The 15444-nt window shown below is 38.0% G+C and overlaps 1 protein-coding gene across 1 annotated transcript in view; it reads right to left on the bottom strand.

Moving 5' to 3' along the window:
• Positions 1-1111: 1111 nt before the first annotated feature.
• ORC5 (origin recognition complex, subunit 5) overlaps positions 1112-15444 on the bottom strand; it is a 73116-nt gene continuing 58783 nt past the window's right edge. The window contains exons 14-15 of the mRNA XM_009328336.1: positions 5257-5369; positions 1112-1662 (exon numbers count right to left, since the gene is read on the bottom strand). Coding sequence (XP_009326611.1) covers positions 1617-1662; positions 5257-5369 — 159 coding nt within the window. The 3' untranslated portion in view covers positions 1112-1616. The remainder of the gene's footprint in view (positions 1663-5256; positions 5370-15444) is intronic.

Raw genomic sequence — 15444 nt, 5'->3', positions numbered from 1 at the left:
TTGAAACAAGTCATGTATTTGCATCCAAGCACTTCAGTAAGTGTGACAAATGTTGCCACCTCATGGACAGGTGCAGGGTTTGATCCAGCTCAGCGGTAGGAAGGAAAAGGGATCAGAGAGATGACTCATTGCTGCCCTTTCACACTCTCCTGAGGGGGAAGCAACAGCTTGGCCAGAAAGACACTTTTGTTGCTTAGATTCACCTGGAACTCATTCATTTGGGTCTGAATCCAGAAGCCTGGCTACACACCCACAACTGGGGGGGGGAGGGGGGGGTGGGGAAGAGAAAAAAAGCTGCACATGTTCAGGGTATTTGACCATCTCCAATACCAGAGCAAGGGGGGAAAGAACGATGATTTTTCCTTGGAAGAAAACATAATGGTCAACATAAGACATGGCACGGTCTTGTACTGTCAAACAGTCAAAGGACAGCATTCAGGAGTAAAACATCTGAGTAACAGGACCTGGAGTTTTCAAGAGGGTGACAGAAATCTTCAGATTCACGAAGACAATCTCGAACCGGACATGGGGATTTTAATACCCCATACAGGTAGTGGCAGTTGGGAATCCTCTACTTGTAAACTGGAGACAAATGTCATTGTAGTGTATTCCATCATGTATTTCCAAAGCTTAAGTTTTATGTTATAACACCACATTGATTATTCACTGTTCCACCTCTTTTGGGGAACTGCTGCAGAAATACTGTGTCACCTGTTGAATTTCTCCCTTTCTGATGGAAAGGCCACTGGGCCATCCTCCTCTACAGGATAGATACTGTTACAAAAGCCATTACACAGGGTGTATCTTCGTACATTCATTCCAAATGGCATTATAATTAGCACTTAATATAACTGGATGAGTGTGAAAGGACTATAAAATGTTTAAACGAAAATAGAACCTTTCAAGTTTGACATCGGGATAGAACTTTAAGAATCAATGATTTTTTAAAATAAAGCTTTGTAAAAATAGATTCATAGTCAACATTTATGAGTGGTCTGAAAAAAGACAGTATAGTGATTAACTGGGAGTCTCCTATCATCGTGATCTCCACATAACAGCATAACAGTCTGCCTACATACGACTGACGAGAAAGAAGGATTTATACCAGCCTGATTTTAAATACGTTCCTATGTTTATTATATTTCGCTACTCCACTCTCCTAAAATGGTGGCCTCAGGAAAAGCTGCTTTGGCAGGCAATTGCAAAGATTTCTGTGGAGAGGAAGTGAAAAGACTGGGCATACAAACAAGGGCTGCTGCCATGTTCAAAGCACTGGGGAGAGTTCATAGAGCAAGATGCAGTCCTAAGTAAATGGGTTTCAGGCAATTTCAGTGTTAAGATAACATCATTAAGAGTAGAACAGATTGTGCTCAAACCCTGCTGTTTATAATTAACACATTGCTTCCAAATACTCCAGGGTCCCTGGTAAATAGTCCTCTGCTCAGATCCACCCAGACCAATCAGAGTATTTTCATCAGGTTCCATGCTGGGCCAACACCTGTTTGGACAAATCCAAAAGAGCCAAAATACTCTTCTTTCTGGCCAGCTAAGTAGAGAGATGAACACAGCTTGCCTTAGTCACTGTCACAGTGTCCATATGGCTGTGAAGCTTGTTTTCACAAGAAATCGTACAAGTACTTTATTATGTCGAAGTTCACAGTCCTATAAACAAAAACACAGTATATTAGAGCAATCATCTTAACAGTGCTAAGACTTTAACCTGTTTGGAGACAGCACATGTGGGACATTCTGCACAATCAAGATCAAGCAATATCCCCAAAAGAAATGCAATCAAGGATGAACGGATTTTTGAACTTCTAGTGTTACTTACAGTACCTGTCTTCTGATTATTTAAACTTTGTAAGATTCTAAAAAAGAAGTAAAGCAGCTTTCTAGTAAAAACTGGAAGATTCTTATATTGATCATTAAGCAGTAAAAATAGATCAAAGTTAATGACTGTATTTTCATATGGTAAACATGATACTCTAGTTGGTGATGCAAAGCAGCAATCTTTTATGCTATTGAACGTTTTGTTCATCTTCCAAACCACCTGTTTTAGCATGTACTACGTAACTCCTTCATCTGTACTCATTTGCAGTCTGCGTTCTTTCAGTCTTGACACTAGGTGACCCATGTTCATAGCTAAATTTGAAAAATCCAAGAATGCCGCTCAATGGGATAGAAGATTTTAATGTATACTTTTGTACTTTAATGGCAGGCAGAATGCAACAGCAGCAGAATAAAACGTGTAATTATTTTTTTGTCTCTAAACTCATTCTGCTATACAATCTAACACTCAGACTTTGGGGTTTACTGTTTGAATAAATAATGCAAATTACTGCATATAATGACAAGTATAAAATTAAAAGTTTTTTTAAAAAGTATTCAATCATGCAAAAATAACCGTTCACAATGCTAAGTGAGATTAACTGGCTGAATGTCTTATTTGTTAAGACTACAATCATTTAATATTCTCCGTTCACGCATCATTCTGTAACCCACTTTTCAAAAAGTTTCTATAAAACATCATATTGGACAGAGAAAAAGTTCAGAAATCCCCCAGATACATAACAAGAGGTACTGTGTTTCAGTCTACTTAATAACCCAGTGACAAAATTAAAGAAATTAACTGCCACTGTAAGACTCGCATGACATTGTGTCAGTCAAGAAAAGTACTTTAGTTGCAAGACTTTGCACAGAAACAAAATCACACATTCTAACAAATGCTGACCTTATCAACTAAATGAAACACAACTGTCCTGTCATCATCAACTGGGATCATTAGAGACTATATGAAAAGATCCATTACATTCAACAGTCATTAAGAGATCCCTATGTCAGCTACAGAGAACTTATGAACTTAGGTCTGATATTCTTAAAACAGAAATTAAAAATTTCCAACAAAGAAACGTCTTAACCTTACCTTCAGCCAAACGTGTAAATACTACGTGGTAAAAAGCATAGGAGTATCTCTGCAAAGACTGAATATATGCAATGCAATAGAGACAGACATGAGGTTCTGTGGTATTAAACAGAGACACTGTCCATGGCCAGCAGTTATCACACTAAATGCCACCAGGAAGAAACACAAGTTTTCTACTTTTCCAAACACAGGTGGCTCTTGTTTTTTAAAAAAATGCAAACTTCACTTCTGCTTAAAAAAATAGGGAAAATGAAATTACAATCTGAACAGCTTGAATGGGGGTGGGAGAGCACATCATTTTCCGTGCTGCTCTTTGCACTCTTCAGCCTTCCATTAGGAAATATGCTAAATAGCAAGGCTGAGATGGTAACAAGGCTGAGGTATCTGAGGATTTTAATGACTTAACATACTTATTTTAGTAGCATTACAATAACAGAAAAGATAATCGGGAGATGGGCTGCTTACTTGAAGTTTATTTGGTTGAAACAGCAAAGTAGTTCCTTCTCTGCAATAAATATAACCTCCCCATGTGTGGTTAAAAACCACAGGCAGCTGCAAGATTATGGCACAGCTAGCAATTGAAATTTCTTAAAGCACAGGAGATTGTGCCTTTGCCCTGTAGCTAGTCCCATCAAGACATGGGGGAAACCCATTTACCATGGGTTCATGAAACCTTGTATCTTATCTGTGGATTGTCTTCCTTAAAGATTTAATAAAGACTGTGGATTGGAAAAGATAATAAAAGTGTAACAAAGGAACAAAGCAAGGAAAAAAAAAGAACAGGAGAAAGAAGAACAGGCCAACTTTAAAATCTGTCAGGTCATTTAAACGGCCTTATCTATACCGCATATAAACACCTCCAAACTACTTGGGGGAAAAAAAAAGAATTGCTTTCTTCCTCATAACATGTAGGAAAAGTCAGTCAGGATACATACACACACATCTGACCTAAAGGAAGGCAAGCCAAAGCACTATATCGTGCACTGAGGTTTGAAGTGGCAGCGTCTCTGACGACTACTTTCTCTGATAAGCATGAGCTGCATAGCACAAGTTTTGGTCCTGTTTGGAAAATCTCTACCTTCTGGCAACTTTAATGGAGTCAATAAAACTTCTAAAGATGTTTAAGTTGCAAGGACAGGGCCGTCATTTCAAGTATCTTAATTCAAGGGCCCTCACAGTTTATGAACTGGTCTCTGTATTCACCGTAGGAGTTAGAGCAGAGACAAGAGCTTGGGGATGTCTGTACACACAATGATCCATGTTGCTGAGCAGATGGTCTGCTGTACTTGGTACCAGTGGGAGCTTTTTCAGGGCATCTTTCACAAGTGACTTTATTGTTAGGAATAGCAAACTGACATAACGAAGCTGTGGAGATCCTGGCAGTGTGGTCCAGCCAGGCCTGAACCAGATGAAGTTTCATTCTACGGCCTGTCCAACTGCAGATTGAAATTAGTGTGTCCGTGGGGTTTACTGACAAGGCTATTGGACTTTTAATAGCTCAGGAGAGCAACATGTGCACTGAAGTTATGGGATATGGCCTACACCACAGGTTCCTCTGAAGTCCCACATTACAGAAAAGAGTTGGCCCTGAGAACATTTCTCCTCCTTTTCGCTACATGTCATTTCTGGGCCCTGTTCTGACTATAGACTCTTTATGCAAGACCTGCTAATAAGCTGGCTGCAGCAACAGGTGTGAGGTAATGCTGTTGGCATTTCATAAAAATGAGACATAGGCTTGATTTGTTGCCTACGTATTGCATGCATTTCTGTCTGTAATTTATCATCATGTCTCCTGATGGATCTGGAACTGTTCTCAGACTCCAAAACTGAAGGCTCTGAATGTGAACAGAGCTGTTGAGGTACCTAAATTCATTTATTGAATTAGTTTGTATCAACTACAGATCACACAAGATAGACCATGTGGAAGAATTCTTACAATCTATGTAGTTTTAATATCATATGTACAACAACCACTGTTAAGAACTAAATACCATTTCAGATTCAAATACCATAACGTGCCTTTTGGTAATGAAATGGAATGACATTTTAGAGCAGTATTTTCACATGAAGTCCCTGACCTTTATTAAGCACAAAGACAGTATGTTACTGTAACACATACTGCCACTGTAAGATAAATTTTTTTTCAAAACAGAATTGGACCAAACTTATCTCAAGTTCAACACTTCTCATAAATAAGACTCATTCACTCATTCTTAGTAAACATCAATTGATTTCTGTTCTGGTCTGCAGAGAGCTAGTGACTGAGCAAATACTGGTTTTGAAGTCTCTTTCAAGTCAGCAAATACACAGTAATTGATTTCTAATAGGCTCACCGGGCAATAGCTCTGATGAAGTCCAAAGATACAGTACATTTATATCGTGGTCCATCAAGCTGGTCATTATGGCCAACCATGGATAACAGCTGGAGAGTCACAAGAGAGGTGATCTACGAACAAGAGACATTAGTAATATTAGTCATTTTTGCTAACATAAATGGCAGTGGACAATTTTTTTTTTTCCATTTGTCATCATTCCCATGTTTCTTCGGAAGTCACTCATACTTGCTCATTGATTTTCACATAGTTCTAGAGCTGGCAAACCCAGGAACGTATACACATTTTCACCATTACATTTTCAGCAGAGGCAGTGAGAGACACAGGCTAACCCCTTCATCCTTCATATCAAGAGTTATCCTGGAGTTCCGATCAGAGAGAGAAAGGTGATGTGGGGAACAGGAATAATAGGCATGAGCTGAACATTTTCCGAATCTCTGCCTGACAACCAGGAAAGACTTCGATTCTCTTTCCTTTATACCCAAAGACCTCCTCTTGAACTTTCACACTCAAAGTTGGATATTCCTGTGCCAGCTCATACCACATTTTGAACAGATGGATGTATCACTCTACTCCAGATAAAAAAGATTTTGAAGGTTGGAAAGGAAAGGCTGGAAGATTGTGTGCTTAAAAAGAGCAGGGCCTGAAAGGGGAGAAATTTGCCTACAAACACACATACAGTGTCTTGACAGAGCCATTAATTATTTTACCAAAACAGCAATGTACCAGCATATTTTTCACTATCTTCATTCCTCTAAATGATGACTGCGGTATCACTAAAGTGCAGTCGTGGGATGTCACCATTGAGTGCAACCAGTCTGTTCTGCCTCGGTTAGGAAAAAACTCTGTGGTGAATCCGCTGTCTCCCTACCTCTTCCCAGCTCCCAGGGGAAAGGAAGAGGTAAAAGCAGAAAACAAGAAAAATTTTCCCTGGCCTTTGCTATAGATGCCACTGACAATTCAAGGCAACAAGATCACATTCAATGAAGAACTGGTATCTGACCACAGCTCTACTTTTCAAAAAACCCAGCCAACCATGACCTACCTCTGTGTAATGATAATAGCATAGTAAGGAATTTCTGAAGAATAAATATATCAGGAAAGAGAGTGTCAGTTCAAACCTTCAAGGAAGCACACTGCTATAAAAAGCAGCAGCAAGTTCTTACCAGCATCAATCAAAAAAAAATCTTAACTCAGTAATAACCCCACTCTTTTGCTGAAAGTGAACTTGGTCTTCAAATTTGTGACAGTGCTTGCAGGAGGTAAGAGTAATTATTAAAGTTTTCCCTTAAGTGGACATAATATAAAAAAATGACTCCTACCTACGGAGAACAGAAAAAATTACGGTCACCAGTTCTTACCAGCATCAATCTCAAAAAAAAATCTTAACTCAGTAATAACCCCACTCTTTTCCTGAAAGTGAACTTGGTCTTCAAATTTGTGACAGTGCTTGCAGGAGGTAAGAGTAATTATTAAAGTTTTCCCTTAAGTGGACATAATATAAAAAAATGACTCCTACCTACGGAGAACAGAAAAAATTACGGTCACCAAGAACAAGCCAATTTTTGTAACAGCCTGTGCTTAACTTTCTTTTATATGGCATTAAGCAGCAATAGTTTGGATGCCATCATTCTGCAAAGTCTTTGGAGTTTGGTTAAGGAAGTGGCCTACCCATATTCACAAAGACAAATTCCATTTACTTAATTCAGGTCTACAAATTACATTAAAGAGTAGCACATGATTTATAAATTGTTAGCATTGACAGCATTTAAAGAAAACTGAACTCAGTGTATGGTAAATGGCTCAAAATCCAGCTCACGAATCTCTTCAAACATATCACTGAATTGGGATCAACCTCAAACTTGTGTTTTTATTTTCTTAAAATACTCATGACTTTGAGAGCACATTTTTCTACATTCTTCATTCAACAAAGTCCTTATTCAGTCAGTGAAGAAGCATTACGGAGTAATCTGATGTAACAATTGCTATTTTACACCCCAGTGCACCATTACTGGTGAATCACTTCGGCAATACATACTTGCAGCTGGCCTCACATTCAGAAATCACCAATGAAGGAATGGCAGGAGGCTCCTAAAAGCTCCCAACGAGCACAGCAAAAGCCTAGGCAGTTTGGAGTTGGACCCATCCCAGTTTTATGTGGGATGTAAAAGCGACCTTGCTGCCGCATTACAAATGCTCCAGCAATACTTTAACAACAAATTGTAACCATTTTCTTTTCCAACTAGCACCAAATATTATGTGTGTAACATAAGGTCGGCAATGTAAAATTCCTTACTAAAGGCTGACTCAATAAATCTGAAATAGCATCACAGTAGATACTAAGTTTCATTAATGTTTTTGACTCAAGACATTAACTCTGAAGACTCAATATACAATATTACAAGACAAATGAAGCTACTGATCATCAGAGTAACTCAAACTTACTTAGCAAACTGCAACCTTTCATTAATTTCTTTCACAAACCCTATATTTAATTAGCTTAATAAAAATGTCACCACAGGGAAGTGAGTGCTGAAACAGTGAGTCCTGATCCTGAGGTTGCTTAAAAAGACGGAAGTAGAAAGAACTGTCATTTTTCAATTCATGCAGATAAGAAACAGTTTTATCTCCAAAGAGGCTCAGTAGAGACAAAGAGAAAGAACATCTATCTAAGGGGAGTAAACAGGGACCAGCTCCCCTATGGACAGCCAAATGTTAGAAGCTAAAATACGTAAGTTGTGAGCCACTGGAGCAAAATTCAAAACCTAGTTACAGATGCCTAGCCTTTACATGGAGAAAGGCAGAGATCTCTGAAGGACAAATCCAAAAGCCTGCATGCTGAGGGGGCAGCAGCCCAGAGCTCTGTTTGCACAGCTTTTTCAACAGGTTCAGGGAGAATCAAAACCAACAAGAGAGTTCTGTCACCCCAAAGCAATGACTTCATTTTTTCTGCTTTATACGATATAGGAGGATTCTCCTGTTGATGAGTCAGACACAGAATTGGGCAACACGCATTTTTTGCAATAAACTGCTTTAGCAGAAGAAAAGGCTCAATTGTCGTAGAGGTTGAATTATTAAGTTCCTCAAATATTTTGCACTGAACCTATCTTTCTAGACCTGATGAATAAAAATAAGACGATTATCTTCACCAAATGGTTAAGAAGTCTTCTAGGACACAGAAGGTTCAATTCCCTCCCGACACAAGAGGTTTGAGGGCCTCTTAAGTAAACATTTAACAGCTAACTGGGGTGCAGGTAGTGGAGGAAGGAAGAAAAAGCTATGTATGGTATTAAATCATTACCAGATCTAACTTTCATTCTAACTGCTTCTGGAGCTGAGCTATTTTGCATAAAATTGCATTCATATAAACAGTTTCTCTGTGCCTACTTAGGGCATTCACCTGGTAAAGCAGGATACAGTGGAATGCACTGGGTTTAAGACAGTGTATTTGTAGCAAAATTTTTAAAATCACCGATTTTCATGTTCTGTTAACTTTTAAGGTCCAAGTGCCACCTATAACTTAAGCACTGAAAAAACGTTACTACTTCAAAAGTTCAGGTGTTGTAAAACTTTGGAGGCAATCTGTTCTTAAATGAAGATACATCAAAAGTTTGAAACACAGTTGGGAAAAATATGAATACAATGTCAAACTAATTGCACTTTTTAGCAAAAAAAAAACTTTTCAAAGCTTTTTTTTTTTTTAATACCATGGGTACAGTGGCTCCATTTCATTATCACAAAAGCTTGGGAAAAAACATCTGGCAAGAACAGACTAGGAACAAGCCAGAAAAACTGTGTGGGTGACATAAGAAAGAATATTTATTGAGAATCTTTTGAACAAAAGAAATTACAGTTGGAAGAAATATTCTAAAGCTATTCATAAAATTAAAGTTAGATCTGGTAATTATTTAATACCAGCAAAAGTTAATAAGTAAATGGAAATTTCTACAGGAATAACAGGAAAATCTGAAGAGACGTTACTGATCTGAAAGATGTGAAGGAACAGGTGTCACTGGTATGTTTAAAAATAAGCCACGACTGAGCTTTCTTTGAAATGTATTTGTGTGAAAAACCTGCTGCTGAAAGCTTGGATGCAAGGTGAGAATAATTATAAAAGCATGGCAGAGAGTTGCTGCCAGGAGGAAATGACCACTCAGATTGCTTCTGGAGATTCACTGGTCAAATATGGACATTGAAACCTCTGGAAAAAACAAAGCAACCCACAAGCCATCCTTAAAGGCTGCTTTTTTCCTATCAGCCTGAGCTAACAGATGGGCCTTGCATCATTCCTCAAGCAGACACAAAGACTGGCTTTGTCAGCATACGGCTGCGTGGAAGCAAGAAAGATTCCAGAAGTGCGGGCTGTCTGCTGGGAAAGGCCAGGCTCTTCCCAAGGACACCATGAGAAGCCAGAAAACATTCATGGAGGTGCAAAACATCAGCAGAATTAGGACCCGAGGTACAGGGAAACACATGGTTTGTTTGGGTAAGCAGTGACTGATTATCACAGGAAAGAATCAGGACAAAGTGTGGGGCACATCTCAAATCTGTAGGATAAAACTAAAGAGAGAAAGTGATGCTGACTATTGGGGGGGGGCAGGGCGTGCGGAGAGAAGCTGTTTCCTTAGAGATGTGATTGAAATCTCACTGAGTGGTACATTTTAAACTGGACTAGATAAAATACTAATGAAAGACACCAGCAGGAACAATCTCAAACTGGCAGAGACATACTAGATGATCTGCAAGGTATTTTTCACTTCCACAGTCTATAATCTTCAATTATCTTGCCCAAGATGCATTGTTAATTGTAACTCTTCAGTCTGGCTTACTTTCAACCACAGCTTTAATTGGTTTTATGATTCTGAACTTCAAACCTATCAAGAAATTAAGAACTTTCATTATTTCAGTACCATCAGACAAGGGTACTATATTCTCTCACAGTCGTATTAAAATTTATACGTACCCTAGCACTTTGCAGCACCATCATCACACAGCTCTCAAAGCAAACATGCAGCTCACTGCACTTGTTCGAAACCCACCGCTGCCGAGAGTTAGGTTCACGCACATGCTAAAACCACTGCTATGCAACAAGACAGTTTGAAAACCAGATGCCATTTAGAAAACACATTTCAGTCAAAATGACTGCCGCAATAGTCTCCTGGAGTTAAATTCAATGACCCTAGTACAAATTATGTCAGCGTTAAAAAAACCTGCTCAAAACGATTTCAGTCAAAATTATAGCTAGAGTATGCTCAGTATGTCAGCCTTGTTAGAAAAGCTCATACAGAAAGGTAACAATAGAACATTACAATTACATATATTTAAGCCAGCAATTGATCAAAATTGTTTTTATAAAAATTATTAAAAATAAACAAACACTTTTCTGAACACCTACATTTTAACGATCAGGTTTTTATTCTCAATTATGTTTTACACAAGACTTTTAACGCATGAAAAAAATACAACAGAAGAGACTGCACTAGGTGATGTGACCTACCATTTTATCAGATCTTAAATGCTTATGGTTGGAAATCATTTCAGCGTCTCCCTTTCTGAAACTTCTTTCTTCTAGTATTTGGTCAAATTTTCCATCTGCTAGTAGCATTCCAATATTACTAACTATATCATACCATTCTTGCCTTATTCTACACCCCTCCAAATTGCTTATTTGGCCTTCCAGTGTGCAGTTAAAGCATTCATTACTACATGCTTCAGCTATATATTTTACCTTTTTCTCAGCTTAAATTAATCCAACTCTTTTTTAAGCTATCTTCTGAATGCAGTCAAAATGGTTTTGACATTAACAGAGCCACCAGCAGAAAGGGGTATCCCAGCCACAGCCTTGGTGGTGCTCCACAGACAACACTCTATGCCCCTCACTTTGGTAACATGCACATAGGTGGCCATATAGGATGCTACAGTGCATGGCAAACATAGTGACCCAGTCTGTTTTGCAAGCCTTTTTCTTCTATGAATGTTTGCATTCGGTGTCTTTTGCTGTCCCGTATTAGTTATTTTTTGCATTTCTCTCACATAAATATTACTTCATTATTTTGTGTTGACTCCCCAGGACCTTGTGTGTTATTTCTTTATCTGTAGTAGTATACATCACACTTCCCAATTTTTAAGTAATTTCTGCATATCTCATCAACGAGTTGACAACACTTTACCAGAAGACTTCATCAGGCTGGGTCAAACAGAATTTAACACTAATTACTAACTTGAACAAACTTTCAAGACATAAATGTGTTGACAAATTCCAGATGTGACAGCATTATATTCACTACATGTTTAATTACTATGGGGCAGGGGGGGGTGAGTGGGGACAGAAGTCAACTGACTACTTCTGCTACCATTTATCCTTTAAAAACTGATGTTGCTTAGGCTAACAGGTTTTTTTTCTTTTATTTTTATACCCATTTAAGGATTTAAAAATGTTTGTTCTATCACGATGTTAGGGATGTTTAGCTGTTACTAGGAAGCACTCTTGACAGCCTGGCAGGAAAGGAGATTTGTATCACATTTTCCCCTAAGAATTATCATGCAATGTGCCTACTTTCAGTCTTCAGTACAATAAAGAATTTACTGGATTGAGATCAGTCCATGTCACTGAAGCCATCATGTCATACCATCTTTTTCATGAATGCACTAATTTCATCACAAAAACAAGAAGTTTTTCCCCTCCAACACAATGACTCCCATAGAAGACTTTTTGAGAATCTTATTGATACACAGATAGGAAAACTTACTTCAGTTTCCTAAGTAATTTTATTCAAGACCTATTTATTTGAATACACTCTTATATTTTAATGAAATCTTTTTGTATTTGTTACTCTGCATCTCTGTCTTCACTGTCTCCTCTGACTTTACTTCACTCAAGGCAAATCTATGTGATTTACAGATTTAAACAAGTGACCCTTTTGGCTTTTTCAAAGCTTCATCATATTGGTGGCTCATGCATTTATTAAGACAGCCAAAACTTCGTCTTCCTTCAGTTTCTAAAAGACGATCCCTGTTTTTAGAAGAAATGTTTATTTACCCTCAAGTATGACCTTGAATTTCACGCTGTTAAACCTACTCAGCTTGTATCATACTCACCACCTTCAAGATATTTCTTGCATATCTCCATAGCATAAAAGTCTACTAAGCCCAGGGCATACAACCTTGAATTTTACACTACAAAACTCTTCCAGTTTCTACTACACATGTCATAAGAATTCTCATACAGTATTTTCCCCACTGTATAATCAGTGTTCACCACTTCTGTCTTATACCACTCAGTCTTACTTTTTGTGTCGTGTTTATACTAAATAATATTTGACAAAAAGTGTTGCCAATTCCATAACTTATTCAAGGTGTAAGTGTGAATCTTTTGCCTTTTTCCTTTTCCCCTCCTCCCTTTCTGCACCATTCCACCCTCTCCTGTCTTTCAGACCAAAGAACACCTTTCTGCATACTAGAAGCTGCCGTATTTCTAGCATGTTCTCCTGCAATTGGCCTCCTTGTGGCTTTTCTCTTCAATTTCAAGTGAAGCAAATGTATTTTCTTCCTTCAAGGAGACACTTCCTCACCTTGCCCTAGAATTCATATTTATACTTCAGAATCCACTCTCTTCAATTAGCAGTCTGTCTTCTACATTTTTTTGTTCAGTGAATCTGACTAGCTGCAAATCTTGACTCATCAGCGCAGCATCCTTTAATCTCTCCTCTGCACTTTCTCATTATCTTCAGTCCTCACATCTTCTCTTCCAAAACCCAGTGCTTTCCAAAAAACCCCACAACTTTTTAAAACGGGAATACTGAAACAAGATCCAGGAAACATCCCAGGAAACTAAGAAGGCAATTTAAAAAAGCAAACAAGAAACCCACAAGGAGGTATTTCTTCATCCAAATTCGTAGTTAATCTGTGACACACTTTGCCACTGAAAATTCAGTACGATGGTAGAGGGTTTTATGGAGTTAAGAAAGGAACTGGAGACATTCATGGAAGGAAATACAACCATAGGCTGCTAAACGCAAAGAATATCAACTCTGTGGCAAGCATTTAAGCCACAGGTAATAAGAAGCCATAATGTATACCAGACTAAACTCATCCTCCACTTGCCGGTCTTGCATTTTTCCTGCATGTCTGATATTAATCAGAAGTAGTGAGACAGTTTTACTGTCTTATAAGAAGTAAAACAGTGGGTAAGTCCACTTTTGGTCTGAGTTAATGTGGCTGTTATAACGCATTCACCAAACGTAAAGTATATCATTTACACCTTCTACATCCTACCGCTTTACCCTTCTCTTGGGCCGCTGCAAGGGCTCTCTCACTATTAATTACTGCATTCTCTCCATACTCTGCAGTCTTTAAGAAAAAAAAAAAGGGGGCAAAAAAACCCAAGATGATGAAAATCCAGTTTCCCTCACCATCTCCTGGAAAACTCAGTATCTCAAAAGCATTTGCACAATTAGCCCTGCCCACTCACTGTTACAGTAACATCACTTTTTAAAAGCAGTTCAATAATGTATTCATTTTGGAACTATTATTAAAGGAATCTTTCAAAGTATTAATGAATTTGCTTTCTTTTCATTATTTTTATTCAATATAGAAATTAGGAAAAAGCCCCTTTTTTCTCTTAGCACATTTACTTTAGCATTAATCAATTTGCCTAGGGAGAAAAAGGAAATTAAAAGGCAATTCACAACAATCTTTGCCTCACTCTGCTCATCAATTTAAAAAAAAGTATAAAAAACTCGACAGAATGTTGCATGGATAAATCAGTATTTCTGAGTCAGTTCCCTCACTCTGAGGATCAATTAAAGTACTTTAGCATGCCTTTCAGGGCATTATGGAAATTTGCTTAACATGGTATTTTCCGAGAGGATCAGATTATTTTCTGTACCTGAGGATATATTTGGAAGTCTTTTCAGAAATTTGTTAAGACCCCTGGAACTGATCACAGGGGATTTTATTTTGATCCCACAAAACATGAAAAAAAACAAGGCTTGAATGTACTTGCAATCTATTGGAGGTCTGTGCATCCAATTTACTCCGTAACAACCTGGGAAAGGCACTCCTAAGTAGGAAGACTACAGATATGAGTTATAGACAGATAATTCAAAAGTACTTGTCTTTCTATTTCATACTTCAAAATCAGAGCAACCGAAGATGGTAACAGATGGTCAAAGAAACACTTGGGGAATAGCGTTTACAGTTAATTTGATTACTTAAGTCAGGTAGCTTCATAAAGTGGACACCAGACAAAGGCTGGCTATTTTTCAAGGCACAGGCAATAGCTAGCCAACAGAAGTATCCTTCTGCCACCTCCTGATTACTTTCTGCATCAGAGATCTCAGGTTCCAAGCGTTTTTTAGAAGATGAGGAAGGCGACACAAAGATTGTTTTCCAGAAGCAAACCTTTGTGCAGCTGACCAAGCATCTAACCTTAAATCCCCAAATCTAGAAAATTTTCACCTGTTATTTTTGTCCTTCATTTATAACACTTCTGTCCCACAATGGCAGCATTTCTAGGTATTGCAAGACAAGTACTATCAAGAACAGAAAAAAGTAACCTTAAAAATACTACCAAGTATCCATGATACTGATAGGACTTGATACATTTACAGAAGGCCCTAAATATTTAATACTATCGCAGTAAAATATAGAACTGCATAAACAGAGTTACTAGCCTTCTACTGCTATATGAAGGAGTTTTGTTTGCAAATATAATTTTGTATTCAAAAATAATTAAAGCAATTAGGATTTCTGACCTGTCCTGAGGACAAAAATCAGTACTCTGTATATGCCATGAGCAGAAATCATGAAATTAAAGGAGATCTCTCATAATCAGATGTTTGGGATTATCTTCTAAGACTAAACTACCTTGCTTTCTCCAAGAAAGAAAAAGATTCTCAACACATCTTAACTGCAGTCTATTTTTGGATGATTATAATAATTATGTGTTAAAAGAATATTGATCCAAATCTTGTATAAAGAAACAAGATATTAAGAATTTTTAATCAAAACAACCACTCCAGGAAGATTTGACCCAAATACTTCTGAAATACAAAAATCATAGAATCATTAAGGTTGGAAAAAACCTCTAAGATCGAGTCCAACCGTCGACCCAACACCACCATGCCCACTAAACCATGTCCCCAAGCGCCTCATCTACACGTCTTTTAAATACCTCCAGGGATGGGG

Source organism: Pygoscelis adeliae, unplaced genomic scaffold, assembly GCF_000699105.1.
Source record: "Pygoscelis adeliae isolate BGI_AS28 unplaced genomic scaffold, ASM69910v1 Scaffold267, whole genome shotgun sequence".
Classification (NCBI taxonomy): Eukaryota; Metazoa; Chordata; class Aves; order Sphenisciformes; family Spheniscidae; genus Pygoscelis; species Pygoscelis adeliae.
Note: the sequence above shows the minus strand (reverse complement) of the source record. Positions and strands in the feature narration are given on the sequence as shown.